General features: G+C 29.9%; 1 protein-coding gene across 5 annotated transcripts; it reads left to right on the forward strand.

Moving 5' to 3' along the window:
• Positions 1-24,158, forward strand: LOC142333587 (uncharacterized). 5 transcript variants are annotated; one of them, XR_012758641.1, is made up of 8 exons: positions 337-494; positions 3,858-4,010; positions 4,109-4,237; positions 5,533-5,613; positions 7,480-7,569; positions 10,064-10,214; positions 21,517-22,062; positions 23,533-24,158. XR_012758641.1 is itself a non-coding variant. In XM_075380901.1 (7 exons), the coding sequence occupies exons 2-7, from the start codon at positions 3,861-3,863 to the stop codon at positions 12,695-12,697; spliced, it is 1,107 nt and encodes a 368-aa protein (XP_075237016.1). In that variant the 5' UTR covers positions 1-208; positions 3,858-3,860; the 3' UTR covers positions 12,698-13,557. The 5 variants fall into 5 exon arrangements, 4 of the variants coding, with proteins under 4 accessions (XP_075237016.1, XP_075237015.1, XP_075237017.1 ...); XM_075380901.1 differs by lacking the exons at positions 337-494; positions 21,517-22,062; positions 23,533-24,158 and adding exons at positions 1-208; positions 12,192-13,557; XM_075380900.1 differs by lacking the exons at positions 337-494; positions 21,517-22,062; positions 23,533-24,158 and adding exons at positions 2-323; positions 12,192-13,557.
• The last annotated feature ends 1,802 nt before the right edge of the window (positions 24,159-25,960 follow it).

Below are 25,960 nucleotides of genomic sequence, written 5' to 3' on the forward strand. Positions count from 1 at the left end.
AAAGAGGAGGAAATATTGGTCGACGTACTCGAAACGCGCAATTGGTCTATGATCGTCGTCGATTAAATAGAAGAGTAGAAAAACACTCGACGGATAATGTATAAGTTTTTAACACAGCTTTTACATTTCACTTCACTAATACAGTATACACATACTCATACGCTATCGATTGGTCGAATTGTGATAAATTTACATGTAATGACGTTAGGTATTGTAATAACTTTTTAATAATTTTCATCTAAACTGTCTAGATTGTTACAGCTTATTCAAAAAAGTTTGAAATTTTCGAATTAAAGACGTGTGTACAGGACAACGTCTGTCGGGTCAGCTAGTATTATTTTATTATTTTTATTAAAATGAATACGTGGGTGTGTGTGTGTTGGTATCATCAAATTAAACTGTCTCATGTGTGTAGCTGCTTGATGTGAGGTTAAGATGCTAGTTGTTAGTCGTTTGAATTTTTGTTGGGTTGCAGTTTGAATTTTTTATGTAACGTAAGTAATTTGTAATATTTTGAATTTAAATGAATAAAAATAATTTTCAATGTTGAATCGGTCGCATAGTTTTGCGCGTTAATATCGTAGCCTTTATGTCCTTGCAGTTCATTTATCAGTATTTAAATATGTTTTAGGTAGAATGTTTCTTATCATTTGATTTGTGTGTAAGTAATTTGCAGACCTGCATTTTTAATGAATTTTAAAACTGTTACTAAAAACAATACTTTAAAACCCATTAAATCACTATACTTATATTTATTTTTGTCACCTTTCAAAACAATAGTCAGTTATTCCTAAAACGTAGAAAATGCACTAATTATTAAATAGAGATGTTTTGAAGTAGAAAAAATTTTGAAGTTTATCAAATGGATTCTTCGTGAAGCTGATAAAAGGTGGAAATTGTTCTGTAGATTTCTTTTACCTACCTAACCTATATCACGTTATTTAATTTTGACGTAGTAGAAACAATTTTTTTGTTTGTATTTGTATTCTGGACTTAAGTTTTTATGTTTGTAATGAAATAGCACATGATTTAATATTCTTTGATTTTCACAAAATTATTATTAAAACTTACAATAGTTGCTTTTGGTTCACTGAACCTTTCTCATGTGTTAGAAAACAACTAAACTAAAGAGTACATGCAATGAAAAAGGTAAATACAAAAACCAAGAGACAAAATTCTAAAGATGAAGACAGTAACAGTAATATATAAATTTAACAGTAATACTATTGGTCAATAAATAAAGGGGAGATGTACTTACATCCATAAGATAAATGAAGGTGAACAATTTTAAGTCTAATTGATCGTTTAAAAGAAACTTTTGTTCCCAACATGAATTACAGTAAACATTTTTATTGTGCATGTAGAAACTTGACAGGAAAACAGTTTAGTCTGGTCTGAAGACAACGTTAAATCCATAATTATAATTATCTAAATTATTATTATTATTATTATTATTATTATTATTATTATTATTATTATTATTATTATTATTATTATTATCATTATTATGTGAATCCATAATGCATTTTACAATGTAATATTAGCCAATGAGAAAAAAGTATTAACGCAAATTTTCCGTGAAATTTTCAGTATTTATTGTAGAATATTGCAATTGTGTGTAATATTTTATTTTATAGCTTTTAACTTAGATGTATTTTCATTGCTAAAATTGGATTTTTTTTTAGAAACATAGTTACACTGAATGCTGTTATACTGTTTATTAGAAATCAGAAAGAAAATTGGTTGGTAGTAAGAGAACCTTTGATTTAATTTTACTTCAGGCTCACCATGAGGAAGTATAGTAATTGAAATGTTGTGAGATTTAGTTTCCCCACAATGATTATTTTCTATAAATTACATTAAAAACTGAAATATTTATTAAAATCCATTCATCTATTAAAATGTTTTAATTATTTGTGGTTTACTGATTAGTTTTAAGATACTCTAAAAAAAAAAACTACAAATGGTGTCTAGGCACATAATCATGGCGGCCAATTCACATCACCTCACTGCAGGACAACATGACGATTAAATTCTTCTTGAAATAACTGCATGGTTTCATTGGCAGTGTGGCATGTTTTGCATTGTCTTGTTGGAACCAGTCTTCCCACATCCATATCATTAATTTTAGGCCATAAAAAGTTTGAAATCATTTCATTATATTGAACTCTGTTGATGGTAATGGCATTACAATTTTCATTTTCAAAGAAATAACGTCCAGTCAGTCCCCCAGCCCAAAATCTACACCAAACCCATGAGCTATTGAGGATTTTTTGGATTTTCTGATCTGAAAATTTGACAATTTTGTTTATTGACAAAGTTGGTAAGAATAAGTTGCCTTATCGCTAAAGATGATTTATTTTTGGAAATTCATCAACCTGTTATATTTTACAATTTCTATGCACTGTTTGTGTACTTTCCCATAATTTAACCTCAATGTTTACTGACAACAGCATATAAAAATCTGTACTTTGGTTTTACCATAAAAAAAGATTGTTTAAATTTAAAATATCAGTTCTAGAGACACCTGTTATTGTACTTTTTTGCTTTGTTTATTAGGTTTTTCTTAAAGTTTTAAAAGTTTAAAAGTTCTTTTAGTTGGTGTTCTCTCTTTTAGTTCTTGTAATGGTTTATCTCTGTCTGCTTTCTTGTTTGTGTTTGCCTTTTTTGTTTAACAATTAAAAAGTATTTTCTTTCTCTTAGATGTTGTTGAAACTATTTTCACCTTTTTCGATTAGTTTTGTTTAATGTAATACTATACTCTTAGACTTCGATTTTAAATTGCCTATTTAGATGCTTTCATTGTTTGTGGTTTTTTTCATAAGGTTTGTTATGCTAAACCTGTATGTTTTTACTGCAGAATTAAAATACGTATAATGCACTCGTGTTATTTGAATAGAAGTAAATTTAAAAATTAATAGAAAAGAACACTAATTTTTTCCAGTATGTAAGCATCTGCATATTCTCATCTACATTGGAGTAGTATGTAATTCATTCTTTCAAAATAGAAAGGGTCATTAATGCGTAGCTTTACACTATGTACTCAGTCTCTTTTACATCTGTGACGCATTTAGAGCACCCAAGGTACATGAGAATACTATTCAGAGTGCCTTCTCTGAGAGCAATGAAGTACGCTAAATGCAGCCAGTCCTGTGGTGAATACAGTGAAAATTAAAATATTAAAATCTATAATATTAAATATTAAAATCCTTGACAGGCTAATTTTATTATCTATTTTTAATTTTTTTATTTTATTTTAATTTTTGTATTGGGTTCACTGAAAAAACTAATGGGAAATATTTCATCCCCCATTTCTCTTAGTAACTGAGGCATAGGATGTGTTATCTTGAAAATGGCTCTGCCACTTTCAGTAGCAATTTGTGACTCATATCAGGTCTCCAACAACTGTTACGGAGTATTAACACCATACATATGAATGCGTAGTTATACATACTGTTTATATTACATTAGTTAAATCATAAATGATTAACTTCATAATTTATACTTCCTGTACTGTTCATTTATTCAGGACAACATTGTGTAATTATTTGTTAAATTCATATTGTGTAAAATTATTTATTGATACATAAAATTGCCACAGTGATGAGACTGTTAATATAAATATTTTTATCACATTAAAAGTATTGTATTCTATAAAATAAATGTGTTCAGTTTTGGTTACATTTAAATACACAAGTTAACTACTTATGTGATTTCATGGGAGTATATAGTGTAGCATTACTGTTGAAACAACATTAATAGATTTACAAGAGGTTTGGAGGTTTTATTACATATATTGTTTTTTACAGTTTATTATTGTTTTAAATAATAATAATAATAATAATTTTTGCTTTTAGATAATGAGTGCACCTGTAAATTACACTTCAGTTTACCAAACTACTTCTACCATTAATGAAATTAAAATTGAGTCTGAACAAATTAAAATGGAAGAAACTATATCTTTGTTTTTACCACATCATATGAGTGAAAGTGGTTATACATGTGAGGATGTAAGTTTACTTTCTTTTTCTTTTTTGTAAATACATGAAATCATATTTGTCATATTTTGTTAACTCTATAGCATTAAATTTGTGGTTTTATGTTACAGGAAATTGATTCATCGCAAATGAAAAAGTATCCCCTTGATGTTAATTATGATGCTACTGAAACAGATCCTCTTGCAATTGATGGTACAAACTTTATTAAATCAGAAAATTTGAAAATTAAAAATGAATTGGTAAAGATTATTTTTATTTATAATTATTTATAGTAAGATTATATATATTTATTCATTAATCTGAGATGAAAGAATATATTTATGTATTAAATGTACTACTTCATTGTACAAGATAAAATTACTTTATTGTGTTGAATCTAAAAATTATTGTATGATTCAGCATTATTTTTCTTCATTAATCCTTTGTCTGGTAGCAAACCATGAGAATATGTTTCACTAATCTGGATTACTTTGTAAAATAGATATTGCAATTATGTCATTTGGGACGGCTGATTTTTTTTTTATGCTTTATTGATTCTTGCTTAAAATATTTAAAATCTAGTAAACCATCAGGAGATGTTTGTCTGGGACAGGAAAGTTGTCAGACGGACATGTTTAAAAATGGGGGTAATTTATTTATATTAGCAAATTTGATTTTTCTTTGCATATTTAAATTAGTATATAAATATTTTTTTCAACTTTTGAGAAAATGTTGAGACACAGTAAAGTTTGTGCAGCAGTTTACTGGAAATTAAAAATGTTATACATGAATCGATTTAAATGGAACCATTCCCCATTCACTTATGGTAAAAGTATTTTACCATGGAAAATTTAAAGAAAATTTCCATTTGTCTTGTTTAATTTTTTGTTTAGCATTTTAAGAGTTCCTCATATTTTTCTTATTGAATAATGTTGCTGTCAAATCTGATCTGTTGTCATACCAATTTCCATCAAAAAAAAGTTTTGTTCCCAGATAAAATTCTGTTTCAGCTTTCATTTGAGGAAAGATGACCTATGTCCAAATAAGCTAAACATTTCACTCATGCTTTTGTGTTAAAGAATGGGCTGAAAAACTTGCCATTGGGATATTGTACAGACATTTAATTTTGGTAAACGGTACGGACACATATGTAAGTGAGAAAACTGACTTTAAAAGCAAATTTATTACTTACAACCCTTATAAAAATGGCGTTCCAACAAGATGGTGCCACAGGGAACACAGTTAACAGGTCAATGATTTTTTTTAGAAAATGTCTGGTGAATGACATTTCCAGGGGTTTGTGGCCTGCGCAATTGCTGATGTGATTGACTCCTCCATATTACTTTCTATGGAGGGTAGTGAAAGAAGCACTGTAAGGGCTATTAACATTAATGTAGCTCTGGCAGCCATATTATATTCCAGACTCAAAAAAAATGAAACAATTTTTTTTCATTACTTTCAAAAAAGTAATTATTACATTACTACTAAGTTATATTTGACCAGCATGTCTAAGAAAGTCATGCAATACTAGGCCAGCTTTTTTTTTGTGTTTCAGGAAATTGATACAACAGATCCTCTTGCAGTTGATGAGACTGAATTTAATAAAACAGACTATTTTAAAATTAAAACTGAAAGGGTAAAGTACTATTTTTATTATATAATTAATGTAAAATTCAAGTTTTTAATGACAAATTTTAGTTTTTTATATAATAATCAACATAGGATTTTCCTATGTTGTTCAAATAAGTTTGACTTCAGAAATGGACTTGCAATTTATTTGTCAGGATAACTTCTCTAATATTTGTTATTGGTGTAATATATATTGGTTGTTACATATTATAATTATAATATTATAATTTATAAATATTAATTTATTATGGCTGTTCTCTTAATCCATGATGGCTTCCAAGAAATAAAATTTCAGGGCTGAGATAGATGTAACTCTTTCCTCATTCGATATCAAACTTTATTTTTAAATTCTAGCCTTTATTGTTAATTACATCTTAGTTTCCCTTAATTTCATGATTATTTGTAATTTTTCTGATTGTAATATTAATTGTATTTGATGTGTTATTTTTATTTGGTAAATGTAATATAAGGTATGGGGATATGTACGTTTTTCTAATAATATTCATATGTATTTGTATATTGATAAAAAGCTTATATTTGTTTATTAGTGATTGTTTTCATGTTGATTGCTATATAGCAGGCGCCTATCACGGCACCTATGGGTTCCATGGTGTCAATGAGATTTATACACCTACACTATATTACACTCTACTAAGTCCAATAACCATATTGGCATCACGCGTTCATAAGACCATGTAATTAACGCAAGCTCAGTGTCAGCAAATAGCAATTAAGGTCATACACTGACACACTTGCTGCTTAGCACATCTATGTGCTAATATAAGCAAGAATATTCCTAATATTCTTGCTTCTGATAAGTTTGGTAGTATATTACCGTATTTTGAATTATTATTGACGCAAGATATCATGCAATATAGTCGTTGCGCTTTTTGCTATCAAATACTCATTGTATTGGTTAAATGGATTTTATACATAACCCATTATGAATAATTGTAAAAGAAAAAGAATTTGTTTTAATGTTGGACTGGGAAGAACAATTTTGTTTGATTTTTTTAAGGCAAATATATCTGCTTATTGTGTAATAATAATGTGGTGCCCCCAATAACTTTTGATTTTACACCTAAGACTGACAAAACTGTTGCCAACCTTTGCTGTATAGTATGGTATCAGTTGTAGAGTTAACATATGCTATTTATAGTAAAGGAAAGATAGTAATTTCCTTAGAGCTGGATTTTAGATGATTGATTATACTTGGGTGCAAAATGCAGTTTTTTTTTCCAAGAAGCAGAACAGAGGGAGATTCTGTAGGAGTGGCAAAGTAAATTTGGAGAAGGGGACATGGCTGGAGGGTAACATTTTCCAATTAACAGTTATCTTTGAAGAGTTATTTTGAGGATCAGTGTACCAGAAAATTTAAAGGGTTGTGGATTAGCAGTTCAGCTCTTAAGAGAATTAGACTCACACTTGGATGAGCTTTTGTGATTGAAGTATTCCTGTAAAACATGCTTGAACAAATTACACAGGGCATTGTAACATTCTGGCCACCTGCAACATTAATTTTTGTTTAGATCAGGTTAGGTTAGTAGTTTCTGATGAGAAAATCAATGTTCTGCTAGTACCATATTACTAAGGTGAGTGAATGTTTGTGTGCTTGCATTTCGTTACGTATTTCTTACTTTTTTCATAAAGTTAGGGGGGACGTTGTTAGTTGCTATTGATTATGAATGTTGTGCTATATTAATGGAAAGACACTGTTAATATTAGTGGCCATTGTATGTGTGGATGGTTGAAGGTTGAAATTTGTGCAGGAGTGTTAGGTTAGGTTGTTTTTCTTAGTTGCTCAGATTTTTTTTCAATTTTTATTTATACATAGAAATTGGACATTTCATTAAATGTTGAGAGTCTGTCACAGGTGAATGATAATGTGAAAACCGAAGAAATTGATATAGATGATGATTATTTACAAAAGTTCAAGACAGAAGAGGTCGAATTACCTAGTCATGTGAGTTTAATATTATCAGTTATATTTACATTCTGTTGTGTTAGGTCAGTTTTATATATATATATATAAAAAAATATATATATAAATACGTTATAACTTGATAACTGTATACTATTGATCTATCAATCAAATAGTTGGTTAATATTGTAAAAGATTTTTGATTACGATTAAAAAAAATAATTGTCATTATGTTAGATTTGTTTGTGAAATTTTTTTAACATAACTGTCTACAATTTTTACTTTCCTGACATCGTAGGTTTAGAGCAATACTGAAAGAAGTAAAGTATGATATCAGTCAAGAAATGGGATACGGGTTTTTTTTTCTGAAATGGGGTAACAATCATATAATGAGATGATCATGTGAAGTGATGTTGGCAAAATTTTGAGAAAATTAACCACAAACATTTATCACACAACATCCAGGAGATACTTATCTCAACCTTTTACCAACAAATTGCACCATATACACAAAATTCTGTGCAAAATTTCATCAAAACTGGTTTATCTTATCAAAAGTAATGTTGGCATGTTTACCCCCAATTTTTTTTGGTTTTTTAGGGTCCCTGGGTTAAACGTCAAGAAATGAAATTAAACGTCATTTCTGTCTTGTTTGATCACTTCACATGATCATCTCATTATATGATTATCCCATTTCAGAAAAAAATTTGCTTCCAAATTGCACAACCACGCCTGAAATTGATAAAATTAAGTAAGAATGATTTTTCGGAGTTGGGTGGTGTAATGAAATTTTATTGTAATTATTTTATTAAAAGTTTAAATTCAAAATAATGTATATATTTTTAGACTTTAATTGGCTACATTTCCCTTAGTTTTTTTTTTTTGTCATTGGATTGCTACTACTGTGTTTATAAGATAGCTTTTTCAATTTCTGGGAAAGTAGGAGAATTTGGGAGTTTTTTTTCTAAATGTAACTGAGCTTGAATATACAGAATTCAGGTGACCGGTGTCAGAGTGTACTGTAAATCACTTTAGTTGAGAAAAATGTTAAATGGTCTCATTTTTTATTAGGTTTGTTGTTTCTGAAAGTTTTTTATATTAACAATTTTATTTTTTAATGCCTTTTTTAATGACCCTATCTATTTACAGTTTTTTAGTAACCCCTTTTCCGCACTTTGGGGTATGGTTAGTAGTCTCTTAACAAAAAATAATCATTTTCAGACTGGAACACTTCCTTATTTTCATTTTTATATATATCTGTCTATATATATTTACTATATACTATACATACTATATATATATTACTATAAAGATTCCCATACTTCATTAACATTATATATATATATTAGAATTGGAAAAACTGTACTTTCCTTGGTAGATGGTTTAGGGGATTCCATACTCTGATAATATTAATCAAATTTGGGAACAAATGTGTTTGAAAGGAGACATATCATGGAGTATTTTTATACAGGTTGTGTGACATATTGGTTTATTAAAATGTGTGAAAAGAAAAAAATTTCTCAGTAAATTTTGAAATATTACAAAAAAGGGAAGAATGCAACTCAGGCTGTGAAAAAACCTTTTATTGCTTATGAACATCATGGTTGAAACATAAGTGTGCTTACATGGTTGTGATACCAGGAGGGATGACTGCCACTTTACAACTACTTAACATTTCCATTAATAGGCTTATTTGTGATGTTTTTTCACAACTGGAGGTGCAGTTCTATTAAAGAAAGTTTCATTATCTCAATTCTGTGAGTGAATCTTGGCTGCATATAAACTCAGTACATGAAATTTTCACAAAGAATTTTGATGAATGGCACTGAAGACTAGTAAAAAATAATATGGCAAGTATCATTTGAGAGCGAGGAATACAGCAGAATGAGGAGTCAACTGACAAGTGGGGCTAGATAAGAGCAAAATGGTGTTGTATATTGTTCATAAAATATGTTTCAAATGTTGCATTGTTGAAATAAATTTTTTAAAGTGGCCTGTGGATCTAATATCTCTAACATAAGCTGCACCCAATTTTTTTTTAGCAATTTTGGGTTAAAAAAATACACATGTAAATACAAAAATATCATTTATTAAATTTTTTCATAGGTATGAATAAAGTATTATTTTATAGATCATTGTTTATGTTAAATAATATTGAAACGTTATTTATTGAAAATTATATCAGATTAAATTTTTTTTTCAAGCCAGAGTGAATTTATAAGACCTCTTGATTTTTTATAAGTGGTATGCTTATATACTCTATTGTTCCCCTCTTCTATATTCATATCTATCTTTCAACCAAAAAAAGCCTGATTTCTGACAATTGTGTAATATTGTCTATTTAGTAAATTATTGTTTTCAATAAAGTATTAGGTAATGACTTTGGGTAACCAACCATGAAAAAATGAGAATTGTTTTGTTAGGCATTTTGTAATCTATATAGGGTATCTCATAGAGCTTCTTTTGGTTGTAGTCAGATTGCATTATATACTTATGTCCAGTTGGATTTTTAAACATTTTTTATTTTATTTTATAGGCTGAAGAAACCATCCAAGAAAGAACAGAAAATTGTTTAAGTAAGAGTGTTAATGTTGACATGAATAAGAAGAAATATGAATGTAACTTTTGTTCGAAATTTCTTACTAGTAATTATAATTTACAAAAACATCTTAATAAGCACACTAAAGGTAATAAATATGTATGTACTTTTTGTCAAAAGTCTTTTAAATTAGGTAGATATTTAAAAAAACACATAAATATGCATACTAAAGAGAAAAAATATGTTTGTAATTTTTGTAATAAGTCTTATAATTCTAGTTCTAGTTTAGGCATGCATATTAATACCCATACCAAAGAGAGAACTTATGTTTGTAACTTTTGTCAAAAGGTTTTCAATTATAACGGACAATTAAAGAATCATGTTAATAATGTTCATACCAAAGTTAAAAATCATGTTTGTGACATTTGTCAGGCATCTTTTAAATTTATTTTTAAATTAAAGAAACATATTAATGAAGTACATAATAAAGAGATAAAATACGATTGTAATCTTTGTTCAAAGTCTTTTACGGCTAGTTCTAGTTTACGCGTACATATTAATGCTATCCATACCAAAGAGAAAACTTACGTTTGTAACTTTTGTCAAAAGGTTTTCAGTCAAAGTTCAGCTTTAAAGAAACATTTTAATATTCATACCAAAGAAAAGAGTTACATTTGTGACATTTGTCAAAAGTCTTTTACTGCTAGTTCTAGTTTACGCACCCATATTGATAATGTACATACTAAAGAGATGAAATACGATTGTAAACTTTGTTCAAAGTCTTTAAGTTGTAGTAAGTCTTTAAAGAGACATCTTAATAATATTCATACAAAAGAGCAGTCTACGTAATTTTGTCCAAAGTCTATTAGTTGTATTACATAATGAGAAAAATTTGATTGTAATGTATGTTAAGGTATACTTTAATGATGGGCTTTATGGAAATATGTGAATGGCTATTCCAAAATGCATACAAAAGAATTTGACTGTTAATGATTGTAAGAAATCTTCTATTCATAAACATATTAATAAAGTTAATATGTTCATTTTTCATAAAGTATGTTTATATCTTTTATGATTCTATGGGAAATCATTTCTTTATAATTTTTTAAGTAGTTGTTGATATATTTTTTATATTATAGTCAATGCTCGGTTTAATGGAGCATCAACTTAAAAAGACAGTAACTTAATCAGTAATAATAAGTGTAATAAACAGTAAAAATAAAAAACCATATAGTAGAACTTAGGTGGTCTCTCTTTAGTACGATGTAAACCCACATCTCACTAAAAAAGTCACTAATACACAAAAATTATAATTCTTGAATTATACCATAAAAAATTTAGGAAAATTAAAAATGAACCCAGAAAGTAAAACAGTAATGTGTTCCTATTACTGATTTTTGTGTACTGAAGTGATGTTTATTGATAAGAAGTTCCTTAAATCAACACATGAATCATCAGAATTGCTGTCATTCTTTGAAATGACTTCATCAGCTATCTCCATTAATCTGGAACCCAGGATCACCATTTCTTACAGCCATTCTTGCACATAATCTTTGGTTATTGCAGTCTCTGCTTTTTTCTGGAACATTTTGTGAAGGTCTTCAGCTTCAGCGAGATAAATTTTCAATTCGGGTTCAACATTCATACAAGTTGTGAACGAACAGTTTACCCCAGGGATGCACCAAAGTTGTCTTTTTCAGTGAATTCCATGCATCATTTAAATTAAAATTGCAGACTTCATTGAATAATTTTTAAAATTTGAAACAAGTTTTTTGAAGTGAAAACTTGTTCAGGCGTGTTGTCAGAATTTTTTGTACATACATACAACAAATTACATGGGAACATGAGGAAAAAAGATGCTAAACATATATAATCAATGCTATCTCTTGCATTTTAAGAGAACTAACCAAGACACACTATCTATATTGTACATTTTAAAATTCAGCAAATTCAAACATTTTCTTTTACACTACTGCGTATTTTTAAATTGAACAAATTAATGCGTAATAAATTCCTTTGTATACATTTAATTCACGGAGAATTGCGCATGTAAAATATTATAATAGGTTATAGTACATATATTCTGACAGAGCTTTATTATAATTTAAAAAAAATATTTTATTAGGATCAGTTATGGAGGAAAATGAAGATAGATGTTATAGTTTAATAAACAGCTGCAAAAGAGGTACTGACAATGAAAGTGAAGATGAAAATTTGACTTATAATATATTCAAAAAAGGAAATCATGAAGAGAATGACAGTAATAATGAAAAAAATAGTGACAAAGTAATAGCTAAAAATGAACATTCAAAAGAATTAAGAAGATTACGTAACCAGCGGTATAGAGAAAGGCATGCCAGAAAATTTTCTAAAAAAAATGAACATTCTAGCGAATTATCAAGATTGCGTGTTCAGCGATATAGAGAAAGGCAAAAGAGCAATTCTTCACAATCAGAAATGTCTGATGAAAAAAAAAAACACGAAAAAGAATTAACAAAATTACGTGTACGAAAACACAGAGATAAAAAAAAATTGAAACTTTCTAATGAAAACAAAATAGAAAAAAGATTTAATAAGCACACGATGGAACAAATTGCAGAGCCGTCAACCGTAGATGTTGAACATTCATAAATTCCCAGAGATAAGCACAGGATTCAGCAGTTGCATACAATTCATACTTCACAAATTGCAGGACCATCAACCGTAGTAGATGTTCCATTTATTTCTGAAAATACTATTTACAACTTTTTTTGATGTGAAAACTTCTTTAGGCACGTTGTCAGACTCATAATCAAAATCTTTAATCTTTACACATATGAGTGTATAGTATAATATGTAGTAGTGGAGGATGGGAGGTGGGAGAAAAAACTGCCGGTGATTCACAATAATTCTCCCTCTATATCAATATACATGCCCATACATGCATATATGTATAGATTAGTGTATGGTAAAGATAGACTGTGAATTATAGTTAGCCATACCACTTTGCTTCTTGGTTGTGCTTATATACATAGATATATTGAAATGTTTGTTTATTATATGTCAGTGTTAGTTTATATGAATTATTTCAATACGTACTCATAATAATAAAAAAATTGTTTAAATTCAGTTAAGTGCAACATATTCAAAAAGCATATACAGCATAATGTTATGGTATTATGTATGTATATATAACAATGTCAAAACGATTGTCATTTATCAAAAATAAGTACAAGATATGGCACAACGATAGATGCAGTATTTACAAGATATTTGGATAAATTTCATTTAGAGTATTTCATACCTCAGTTTACCACAAACCAATTTTCATTTTTAGAACTTGAAAATACAAATAATGTAAACATTTCAGAACTATAATACACATCATTATTATGTAAATATTTTATTATTGTTAACAATAATTAATAAATAAAATTTTGTTAATATTTTTCAATTCATTATACAATCATTTAAATAAGTTTTAATAAAATTAGCACAAGTTAGAAATTGTAATATAATCAAATATAATTATAAACCACTAATTGGTATTCATTATTTGAAGTTTTCACTTGTCAGCCAGTCCTGGAGACTGTCTTTTTTGTACTTGTTTACAATTAAATCCTCCTCCTCCTTCTCCTTCTCCTCCTCTTAACATAATTTATATGCTTCTCTGGAAGAGGTTGTGCAGGTGCTTTTTCCAAAATTAAAATGACTTTCATGTTTTCAGCTGGTATTTTTAAGTAATAAATTTATTAAAAAAACAATCTTCGAAAATGCTTGAATTAAATCATCCTTCTCTTGAGTGGTAGAATTAAAAGGAAGAAGGTGCATAATATTTTTTAAAGCATGTGGATGTGCTAATTTATTTTGTGCGTTCACACAAAAAAGAGCAGATTAGTATATCTACTTAATTTACTGCCTGGAAAATTTTTTTTTCTAACTTTAGAGCTTGTGTGTTTTTGGAACTGATCTCCAAAATACACTTACTTTGTCTCCATTGTATATTTGGTACAATTGCAGTGATTAATCTTTCATGAGTTCATTTAACCAAACTTTAAATGGTTCTTCTGTGGGTGCACTACCAGTTTCCCCATGCATCAGATATTTAAACCATGTTTGTTTTGAAATCAGGATAACGATTATCACTGGCATCAAATTTTTGCATCCCTAAACGAAGAGCAAATTTTTTCATTGCACTTTGTATTTCTGTACCTTTGATGTTAATTCCACTTGAGATGTTGCATAAACCATTAGCTATAAATTTTATGTGCTTCGTTCATTTTATGAATTTATGAAAGAAAAAGTTGATTAACATTTAATGAGCTTTTCTTTTGATTTTTTTAATATATGAAAGTCGGGTTTTTAATTCCATATTCTTTGCATAAACTTGAAACACTAGTTTCAGCCTCTGATTTTCTTAACTTCAGTTTCTGTCCGACTTGACAAATTAACACCGTTTGCTTTTGAAATGGCACCAGTAGACTTATTAGACATTTTACCAATTAGGCCAAGATCTAAGAAGTAACTTAGATCTTAGTACTTATTTTAAGTAAAATATAAGAAACTAGCTTCTAAATTACGATCAGAATTCTAACAAACTAAAACAACCAGACCGACACTAAGTAACAAGTGAACATGAGAGACATTGGACAGTAATCTAGAAGAAGCATTTGACAATTGCATGTCATGGGTGTGGCATTGATGAAATAAGTATAGGCAGTTTGCAGTGACACCAATTATATGTTAATTATTGTATGTATCAGTTAATGCATCACTTATCTATCTGAAATTTTTTTTTTCCTAAATTGTGTTTAAAACTTATTTTATATGAACAGTAACTCTGAATATTTGACAGAATTTTGTAGCTGTTATATATTTATATAAATTATAATTTTATATTTTAATTTAAATATTTTATTTAAAGCTAGTCCTTAAATCGAAAGTCTGTTAAGTCAGGGTCTGTTAAATCGAGCATATTGACTATCTCAATTTTACATTCAAACTATAGTAAAGATTATTTTTTAGATTCGTGAAAAAATTTGTGTTGAGCTATCAAGCATTGGAGAATAATTTAAAAAAAATTTATTTTAAATAAAAAAATTCAGGCAGATTTTTATTGAAACAATTAGTCATGAATGGTAAAATTATATTATTTTAATAAAACTTGTAAAAAAAAGTATAATTTTAAATACATAAATTAATTTTTTATTCTGAGAGAATAAAAAAAGACCTCATCAGGTAGAGGTAGATAGGCTATACCAATAATAAAAGTTGATCTGCGCCAGCATTTGCCTTAAATCGATTAAGGGAAGCAGTGGTAAATCCTTAGAGCAGAATCATAAAATTAAAATTAGATATGATGAAAGGCTTTTTTCTTTTTATTTTTCCTGAAAATGTGAGAAATCTAACCCCATTTTTTATTTTGTATTTTATTACATTAGAGTATGCTGATCATTTTTTATATACATGAAATTTTTTAATTTTAATTTTTAATTTTTTTAATTGTACAGGGCGGCCGGGGGAAGTCACCATACTACCTAAAGTTAGAACTAAACATTTGTAGTGTTATAAATGAAAAATTCAGTATAATAATTTATTTTATTTACTCACTGATACATAGTATTAATTTTAATGTTCCAGTGGGTCTGTACGTTTGCACTCATATGCATGCACAACTCTGGAACATCACCACATCCTCTGTGACATGTGACAGAGGATTTCCGGTGTTACGTAACAGCAGGTGTCCCACACAGTGTCACCCAATTATTAATTTGTGGTGTAGCAAAGTGCAGATACATGTCCCTTGATAATTCCCCATAATGAATTTTCTAGTGTTGTGAGATCAAGACTTCGTGGTAGCCATGATAATGGAAACTGGTGATGTTGGAGTACCGTGACCAATCCAACAGCCTGGAAATTTTTCATTCAGAAACATGTGGACTATAGAGCAAAATGTGAAGTTGTTCCATCCTGCTGTAACTATACTCGTTCCAAGAGATCCTTCTCTTGAAGTTGTGATATTAACCATATCTTCACCATCTCTAAATAAGTTTGTGCATTCACTGGCCCATCAAAAAAATACGGTTCAAACAAATGACGAGCTGTCATTCCAGCTCTTACCATGATGTGCGGTGGATTTCTTTCACTGTTGTCGCACAATAAGGATTTTCTTTCGTCAAAAAATAACATTTCTGGCACGTGAACTGAGATCGATTGGACGTAAAATAAAAAGTACTCTTCCATGGTGCACTGCAGCAGGGAATTTTTCTAATAAAGCCTGGCAGGATGCAGAGTGATGTTCCGTGTCTGTATCTGATAGGCCATTTATCTGATAAACCCACTGTGTTGGTCTAGTGGTGAACGCGTCTTCCCCAATCAGCTGATTTGGAAGTCGAGAGTTCCAGCGTTCAAGTCCTAGTAAAGCCAGATATTTTTACAAGGATTTGAATACTAGATTGTGGATACCGGTGTTCTTTGGTGGTTGGGTTTCAATTAACCACACATCTCAGGAATGGTCAAACTGAGAATGTACAAGACTACACTTCATTTACACTCATTACATATCCTCCTCTGAAGAATTATCTTAACGGTAGTTACTGGAGGCTAAACAGGAAAAGTGTTCATCAATGAACTATGGCCTAACATTCAAGTCGTTTTTCATATGGTCTTGCATTGTGCAGTCTGCAGTGTATATAGTTCAGTTGACAGTTTTAGTTGATTTCATTGGGGATTATTCAGTGGAAACTGCAACAGCAGCACATGTTTCTAACCACATTGACTTAAGTCACACATGCTTATTCAGAGCCAACATTGTTACTTTTCATAGTGGCGGCTTATTAAAGCGTTGCCAAAATATAGCTTCATTGTTTTGATTTATATATTGTTCATGAATTCAAACGCTTATTTCTAACTGCTACTCAATGCTGTAACTACTCGCGTCAGCCATTTTAGCACAGCTTTTTTTTACTGAGAGTGTGTGACATAAAAAACTGTTGACAACCGTCCCCAATGAAAATACTGTATGTTCTAAATACATATATCATAGTTTTCATTAACTTTAGGGGTACAGTGACTTCCTGGCCACTTGTATTAAATATTAATGCCATATGGTATTGTAAGGTATAACTTTTTATAAACTAATTTTATTTGATTTTTAATATAGTATTTTTTACAAAAGATAATATACAATTTAACCTTTAATTCTTGAATACAATCTGTAGATGTCTATTTAGTGTCTGTTATTATAATATACCTTTAAACTATTTCCTTTCACCATATTGTGCATTCACTATGTTAAAAATCTCGCCTTAACACTGCCCGTTAAACTGGGAGGAAATACCTCTATTATAACCTTATAAATCGTTGGTAAAAAAACTGGCCTGTTTGACATATTGAATTTTCATATTTGGTGGATGGACATAAATTATTTGAACTATTAATCCTAAATATTTGTAGATCTTTAATTATTTCAGGTAACGTCTCATTTTAGATAACATTTTGATGATGTACATATCATTTAACAAGATTACCAAATGAAAGTATTATTAGTCTATTAAAGAACCCATGGTGGTATTATCATACCAGTCTTAACACCTTGATTTTTTATTTAATTAATGCAACCACATCTAACATAAAATGTTCATTGTATAAAATATATCTCAGCAGCATTAGAAGTAATAATAGGAAGATAAAACTCTACCAGATTGATAATGGTTGTAGATTTCTTGAATTGAGAGGTAATTTGTAAAGTTGAACACATACATACATAGTAAGTATAGTGTAGAGGTTGAGTACTACCCACTGTAGTAAATAGATGGATGTACTGTTTGTTGGCTCTCTTATCTATAGTATTTAATTAGCCATGCTTGTATTTGCACATATTTCATGTGTATTTGTTTCCATAACATTTCTTCGTGAAAATGGTGCTTTAAGAAAGGTTTGAAATGTAATAACAAAAACTGCTGTGACGTGGTGAGTTTTCTATAACAGTATTTTAGTGTGACAAGACAGATAATAGTGAATTGGGCTAACCCACAAGGAAAAAGGAAGACATGGATCAATTATTTATTACTTACATTCTTCCATACTGAATATTAACATTACTTTTATATGTGGAAATTGAAAGGAATCTGGCTGTGGATAAACATTTTGTGCCGAGATGCAAGAGTGAAAAGGGGTAAGCTGCTAGCACTCAAAAACAGATCACTGATGCAATTCAAGACTGATGCAGCCCATTCTGGATTATCTGGTGGAAGGAAGTTTTATTGGTCATCTGATGGACCCAGGGTGTGGAAAAGATGGGAGTTATAAAATTGTGTGAAATGTTTAATCATGATGTCACAGAAATTGTCAAGAACATAAAAGGAGAGTAAGAATGTTTGTGTGAGGCTGTCTGCCAAGAGTGAAATAATGGATGTATTAGCATGTTGTATAATGTAGCGCATCAGCAGTTATTTTTTTATTTTTTTATTTGACATTTCTTGCATGTGTGAGATGAATGTTGAAAGAGAAAAGAGTGAGGTTTGTGATAGATTTATTCCTCAGTATGAAATAGCCTGGCTACTTGCTAACAGGATTTTTTGTTATGGCAGAGCCTGTGGCAGATTAATGAAGAGAATAAGCATAGGGTTATATGAGGCTGTGGAAACACTGCTGTAAGTAGTGGGAATATGTACAAGCCTGGAAGACAAATATGCCTTGATTGGGAGTGTTTAAGGACCTGAAAAAGATATTTTGCATGTTTGAATCTGTATAGAAAAATTAACACCAAGCTGAATAGATTCTGCTATCTTTTCTTTTTCTGTTTAGCCTTCAGAACCACCATAAGGCATTACCTTCAGCGGATGAATGAGGATGATATGTATGAATGTAAATGAATTGTAGTCTTGTACAGTCTCAGGTTGACTGTTCCTGAGATGTGTGGTTAATTGAAACCCAACCACCAAAGAACACTGGTATCCACAAGTTAGTATTCATAAAAGTAATTGCCTTTACCTAAGATTTGAACCTTAGAACACTTGATTTTGAAATCAGCTGATTTGCGATGATGAGTTCACCGCTAGAAACTTTGTGGGTCAGGAACATGTTTTTTAAAGAGATGTCAAGTTTTTTAAAGTGGGTTTTAAGTGTTTTTTGGATATAAAGGCGGATGATGGCCACAACACTCTTGTAACCTGCTATCAGCATACAAATTATATCTTAGATATAATTTGTAACTCCAGATTTCAAGAAAACTATTAAATAGAATTCTAGGATGTTTTTTTTTTTAATTTTTTCACATCAGATTTCATATGTCAATCTTTTGCACCTTAAGAAGTTATTGGGTTTTACTGACACCCTGAGATATGGACATTGTGTGTTAACTTTTTATTAATAAAGATGAAATGTTGACTCATCCCTGAATACAATTTGATCACAAAAGCCATAATCTTCATGTTTCATAATTTCAGTTGTGAATTTGTACTCAGTGTAGTTAATAGGCTTCAATGCCTGTAACAGCTATAAACAATACTATCACAGTCATTGATAAATTGTGGCTGGCCTTATTAACAGATACGTTAAATATTTTCTTCAGATAACCTACTCTTTTCTTTACATAGATATCCATTCATTTCAAACAGAAATATTATAGCAAATTAAAAGAGGATATTTTCCTTTTTTTAAATCCAGTATAAGAACTGTTAAAATTTTAAAATCTTATTTTAAATACATAAAATAACATACATTGTAGAGTTATATCTGTATTTACATATTAGAAATATTATGTAAATTCATTATAAAGTAATTATTTTTCCTGTTTAAAAATTTTTTTGTGGGGGTAAATCATGATATTTTATTGTAAAATAATTACTTTATTAAATTATTTAACAAATACCTTAGAAAAATTCCAAAAAAATAACTTTAGTAACCTTCCCTACTATTCCCAATATTGGTCCCAAAATATTTTTTTGTGCGTTGGTTGCATGGATATTATACTAAGAAAGACAGTAAAAAAAACCGTTCAAAAATACCCAATAAAGATTTTTCAATTTTTGGGGAAATGTTTAGATAAGCATCGTAAAATTGCCCAAGTATAAGAATCTGTGTACAAAATTTCATCTTATTACTTCTTGTGTTAACCAGTACTTTTGAACTGTACAAGTTGTGCAAATTTAAAGAAAGCTGTGTTTATTTTCCAAAGAGTAAATATTTTATCTGACAAGACAGTGTGACAATAGTCATGAAATGATTCTTAGCATAACTGACTAATGAAAGGTGGCATTGAGCAAAAAAATTGTGCTGACAGTATGTCCAACTGCATTCTAAAACTTACCTGGACCATACAAGGTTAGGATATCATAAAATTGTAATGTTTATCTATTGTTGGAGCTGCATGCATACGTCTCAGAGTTCTGCAAATGTGAACTGCATTAATCACAACATAGTTATAGATTGGAATGGAATAACTATTTGTGAGAGGTATGTGCTGCAAAATTACTAGCAACGCCACTAGTAATAGGTGGTCCTGGTTCTGATTGTTAAGATTGATGAATCTGTATTTGCCTAACCTAAGTACAATGCTGGTAGTGTTTCTGGTACGCTGTTGAAAACAGTTCTCCAGTTTCACTTATACCTATAAGTGAAAATAATAATTGAACCGCTAACAAAGAATATGATCGTCAACTGTAGTCAAAATTTTATTGATCCGGTAACAGGCATATACACAAATACAGTGGAGGATGTGGGGTGTAGCTAAAACAAGTTTTAAGTGCCATTTTGGTAATCATTTACAGATGATTGATATGTGTGAATTTGTAGTGTAAATTACTTCTGGCAGGAGCAAACCCATATGAGACAATCCTTCAGGATATAGCTAGTTAATGGCCACCTCAATAGTCTAATATTGTATGTATATTTTTTGGTACAATTTTTATAATGTACAAATACAAAAACTAACCAAAACTGTTAGTTTTAGCCCTTTAAAACCTTCTGCAATTGTCTAACAGTAAAAGTCTATAGCCTTTTTTAATGATTTTGACCTAAAAATGGGATTTATGTAATGAAGTTTGTAAGGTTATTACACAGAAAAGCTTTTTTCTTTTATTGAAGTTATACTTCTTTTGGTGTGTTTTTTCAGCAAGTTATGGAAGTTGTGCACGCCGATGTAACACACCATGAGTTTTTAGTGAGTTATTCAATCGTACTATTTGTGTAAGGTTGCTCATATATATAAATAAGATAATTTATTTTATTATTATATCTTGACTTAATTTATCAATTTGCAAAATTAATTTTAATAAATATAGTTGAAGGAAAATAAATATTGTGAATGTTGAATTAGAAAATGTAAATAATAAAGCATATTCAAATTTGTTTTTTTATTAAATCGCCTCATTTAATATTATTTTTGCAAAATTGATATAATATATATATTTATTATTTTAACTGCCTGAAAATTTGAAAGATTCTAACGTAATTTTAATCTTTTTTAGTTTACAAGATGCCCAAAACAAATGCGGAGAAATGTAAAGATTATAATAAGCGCAACCAAGCAGAAAAGAAAAAAAAAACAGCAGAACGTGTTCGAGCTTACAGACTACGTCAAAAAATTGCAGAACAAAGTAGAACATCTATAAGTGATCCTTCCAGTGTTATATTAAATTCAGATACATGTGTAGTGACTCCTGGACCATTACATCAGTCGGCTTCTATCAATTTAAACGAAATTATTTCCAGTGATATTCTAAATCAAGTTGGTGACAATTCATATTTGTCCACTCCAGCACAGGATTATCACAATTTTATTACTGTGGAAGCTGAGATGCATATGCAGAATTCTTCTTGGCTTTTCAACCACCATATAACCAAAAAAGTTCCGTTAACAGCAGCAGAACGTATGCGAAAATGGCGAGCAAAAAAAAAAGGGCAATTAACTGAAACCTCAAAACTTACAAACCCCATCTAATCAAGACATTGTGTTTGATGAAGTTATCACACCAAGACACAGCCATGGATCACAACAAACTTCAATCAGATGGGCAAGACTTACGTTCCAAAATAAATATTATTTAATTTAAGTATTATTTATTCAAACTTTTATTCATGGTATTAATGTCTGATTGGTTAACTCAAAAAAATTCATTTTTATTTACAAGTATAAAGTATGTCTACATGTGTACATAAGTACACACCCGCTTTTTTTTAAATATTTTTCTTCAGTTACTATTAGAATTTTTTTTAGCCTTTGGGAAAGGTATTGCTTCAGAGGATAAAATGAATTGGCAATTTGTTCTGTGTGAAAATGCCATGCCTGATCAAGATTCAAACCTGGGACCCGATAAAAGGCAGAGATGCTTCCACTCGCGCCACAGAGACTGGCTATTATTAGACTTAAGGAATTTTTCTTTCAAAATATTTACTTATTTTATTTATTTCTCTTTGTTCTTTATTACTTTAGAATTTTTATTTGTGTTGTATAATACTCCTATAAAAATCTACATCAACCAAAATAAGATAATAGGAATATACGTTCTGTATCATATAGACAGCTTTCATTCATTGCTTAGCAACTAAAATGGTTTACATACTATATATATATATATATATATATATATAGTAGTAACTAATAGTAAGTCTAATAGTAACTGAAGTAAAATGTTAGAGTAAAAAAGAAAAAAAGGAAACTGACAGTTTTTCTAGACAAAAAATAAAAGAGGATACATGACCATTTTATATCTAGGAAATATTTATATATAAAAAATTATACCAATTCTGTTGGTAACTGTTTTACGACCGCAATACTAAACATACATTAACCAAACTTTAGGGGACAATATCCATACCTTCAGTATGGAACTAGAACTTATGAATTTTTGTTTCAATCAACTAAAGGAAAAATCAAAAAATTTCCCTTTTTTCACCATTTGGCAATATCTATTTTCGTTCTGGCAATCGTTCTAGATTATAGCTTGGTGATTTTCGCCATTTTATTATTTATATATGAAAATTTATATCAAGTTTGGATAGACAAATCACATTAATACTTGATAAGCATCTTTGTAATAAACTTATAAAATTATCAAAACATCAGGACTTAAATAGCTTTGCAAATTACAAAATGGCGGCCATGTTTATTTTTCAATCCATTATATCTCAACATAATCGTATCTTTTAGATAGATTTTTTATAAATCTTTTTTAAATGGTGTCCAGGAGAATGAAGGAGAAATTGCATTTTTCCTAAGGATATTTTATAGAATATAAGTAGAATCTGAAAAAGTATAGCCATCCCACCATTTTAGAAACATTCTGTATATATTAATGTTGTAAATGTTTGTCATTGCCTTGCGGTCATTTTTACTAACATCTAAAATTCAAATCTTAAAGGGTCAATATTCAGGACTATGAGATGTATATGTCGAAATAAGTTTTAATTTGATTATATTTATGACTAAAAAAATGAAATTTATGTTTAGAAATTAAATAAAATAATTTGTAAATTGACAACAGAACGCTTCCAGTGGGAGCTGTGTGCAGCTGCCTTGTGCAACACCAATGGATCATTGGAATCTGAAGCCATCAAAATTTTGCAATGGTGCTTGATTATATATCAAATTTATCAAGAAATATCGTAAAAGCAACATTTCTTACTGGAAAAAATATAGATGTTTTCATACCAAGGATTTCTACCAATGAATATCATACCCAATGACCATAAAGAAAATCACAAGGATAATCCCTAAACACTGCTGGAAAATAGTATTGCTCAAGAGTTGGTTCACCAAGAAATTTATTCATTAAAGCTGAGAATTGCCAGACAAAAAGTAGAAAAATCATTTTACTTTATTTTTATTGTTCAGCGGCAACATTATCATTCATGAGGTGTCACTGGTAACATATGTCAAAATAAGTTTTAATTAATTTGATTATATTCATGGCTAATTGATAGAATATCAATAAAGAAAATTTTCAGAGATTGTAGTTTAAATATTTCTTCAATATGTCATTTACTCCACGAAAAGACTACTGCTGGGATGGCAAAGCTGGCCCAGATGGCTTTACCTATAAAAAATATAATCCTTTCTCCCCCCAAAGGGCTAGCAGCCGGGCTGATGGATCCGCCCAGCCGGCTAGTATCTAATCGGCTAGTATCGTGTTGGATTATAGACAAAACAATTCTGTTATCTAGCTGTGGTAGTTTTTTTAAAATTTTATTTTAAGCAAAGATTGTATAGTATATTCATAAACATTAAAAAAAAATTAATCTTTTCTTTAATTGCACTACAGCCTCTTCATGGATTTGTCTCCAGTAATCTCTCATCTTCTCACCTCCCATTGATATCTCTTTGTTTGATATCATTTTCTCTGTTTTAAACATTGTTTTTCACATTCCAGGATTAAAGTATGTTTCCATCCATACCCGATCTTGTTTGTTTTTGACATGCCAATTTTTGTTTATGTAGCTATTTTCTTTTGTTAGGATGGAGTTGCTAACACAATGTGCACCTCCCCCCCACTCCTTACTTGGAGTACCTCTTTTTCTCTTTAGTTTCAGGAACCACCATAATGTATTACTTCAGAGGATGATATGAATATAAATGAAGTGTAATCTTGTATAGTCTCAGTTTGACCATTCCTGATATCATAACACTGGTATCCACAATTTAGTATTTAAATCTATATAAAAGTAATTTAGAGTACCTCTTTCTTTTTCCTGTTTAGCCTTCGGGAATTATCTTCAAGTATACTTTTCACGATCTAGCATTCAAATCTGTATAAAAAGAACGGACTTGAATGCCGGAACTCTCAACTTTCAAATCAGCTGATTTGGGAAGACGTGTTCACCACTAGATCAGCCTGGTGGGTTACTGTTCAGTGGATTACTGATCAGCCTCCGGTAATTATTGTTCAGATATTACTTCAGAGGATGAAGTGCAGTCTTGTACAGTTTTCAGTTCGACCATTCCTGAGATGATTAATTGAAACCAACTGTCAAAGAACACCAGTATCCACAATTTAGTATTTAAATCTGTATAAAAGTAATGTAAAGTACCTGTTTCTTTTTCCTGTTTAGCCTCTGGGAATTACGATTCAGATATTACTTCAGACAATGATATACTGAGTGTAAATGAAGTCTAGTTTTGTACAGTTTCAGTTCGACCATTCCTGAGACATGTGGTTAATTGAAACCCAACCACCAAAGAACACCGGTATCCACGATCTAGTATCCAAAGACTTTAAAGACTTGAACGCTGGAACTCTCGACTTCCAAATTAGCTGATTTGGAAGTACCTGGAAATTAATATTGTAACAAAACCAGTATAATGGACCATGGATTTCTTCAAATTAAGAATAAAGAAAGTGAAGAATAATTAAGAGAATCCAGAAGGAACTAAGTGATTGTTTTCTCAGAGTAACAGTCTTTTGTTTGTAATACAGACAATGGTGCCTCCAAAAGCTGTTTTTCGAGAAGTGTTACTGGACCAGAATAAGAATAAGGGTGCGAACAATGAAAATTATTACGCTTAAACAATCATAGGCAAGTACTGTTCTGCAGGTAAGGGGGGGATATAAATACTGCCAGGGACCAGTTCAAAGTCAGTAATTCTGCGAGACCATGTTTGGTGCAATCATAATAGTGAGTAGTTTTGCAAGGCAGAGTTCAGCACGGTTGCAGTGATTGTAAAATCAGTAAGTGTATGGTAGTGAGTGAAGAGTATGAAGAGTATTATATTAAACTATAATGAAAGTGACTGTATTTATAAAATGTAGGATAGTTGTATGGTAAATAGTAAAAGTAATTTGAAATTCTATAAACTTCAGAGTTATTTTGTTTTAATGTAATTAAAACAAGGAAAGGTTCTAGTCATACATTTTTTTAGAAAATTGTCTTTCCAACTGTCATATTATCTCTTCCTTACTCCTGCAGTCTTCTATT

This window comes from Lycorma delicatula, chromosome 13 (assembly GCF_047948215.1).
Source record: "Lycorma delicatula isolate Av1 chromosome 13, ASM4794821v1, whole genome shotgun sequence".
Classification (NCBI taxonomy): Eukaryota; Metazoa; Arthropoda; class Insecta; order Hemiptera; family Fulgoridae; genus Lycorma; species Lycorma delicatula.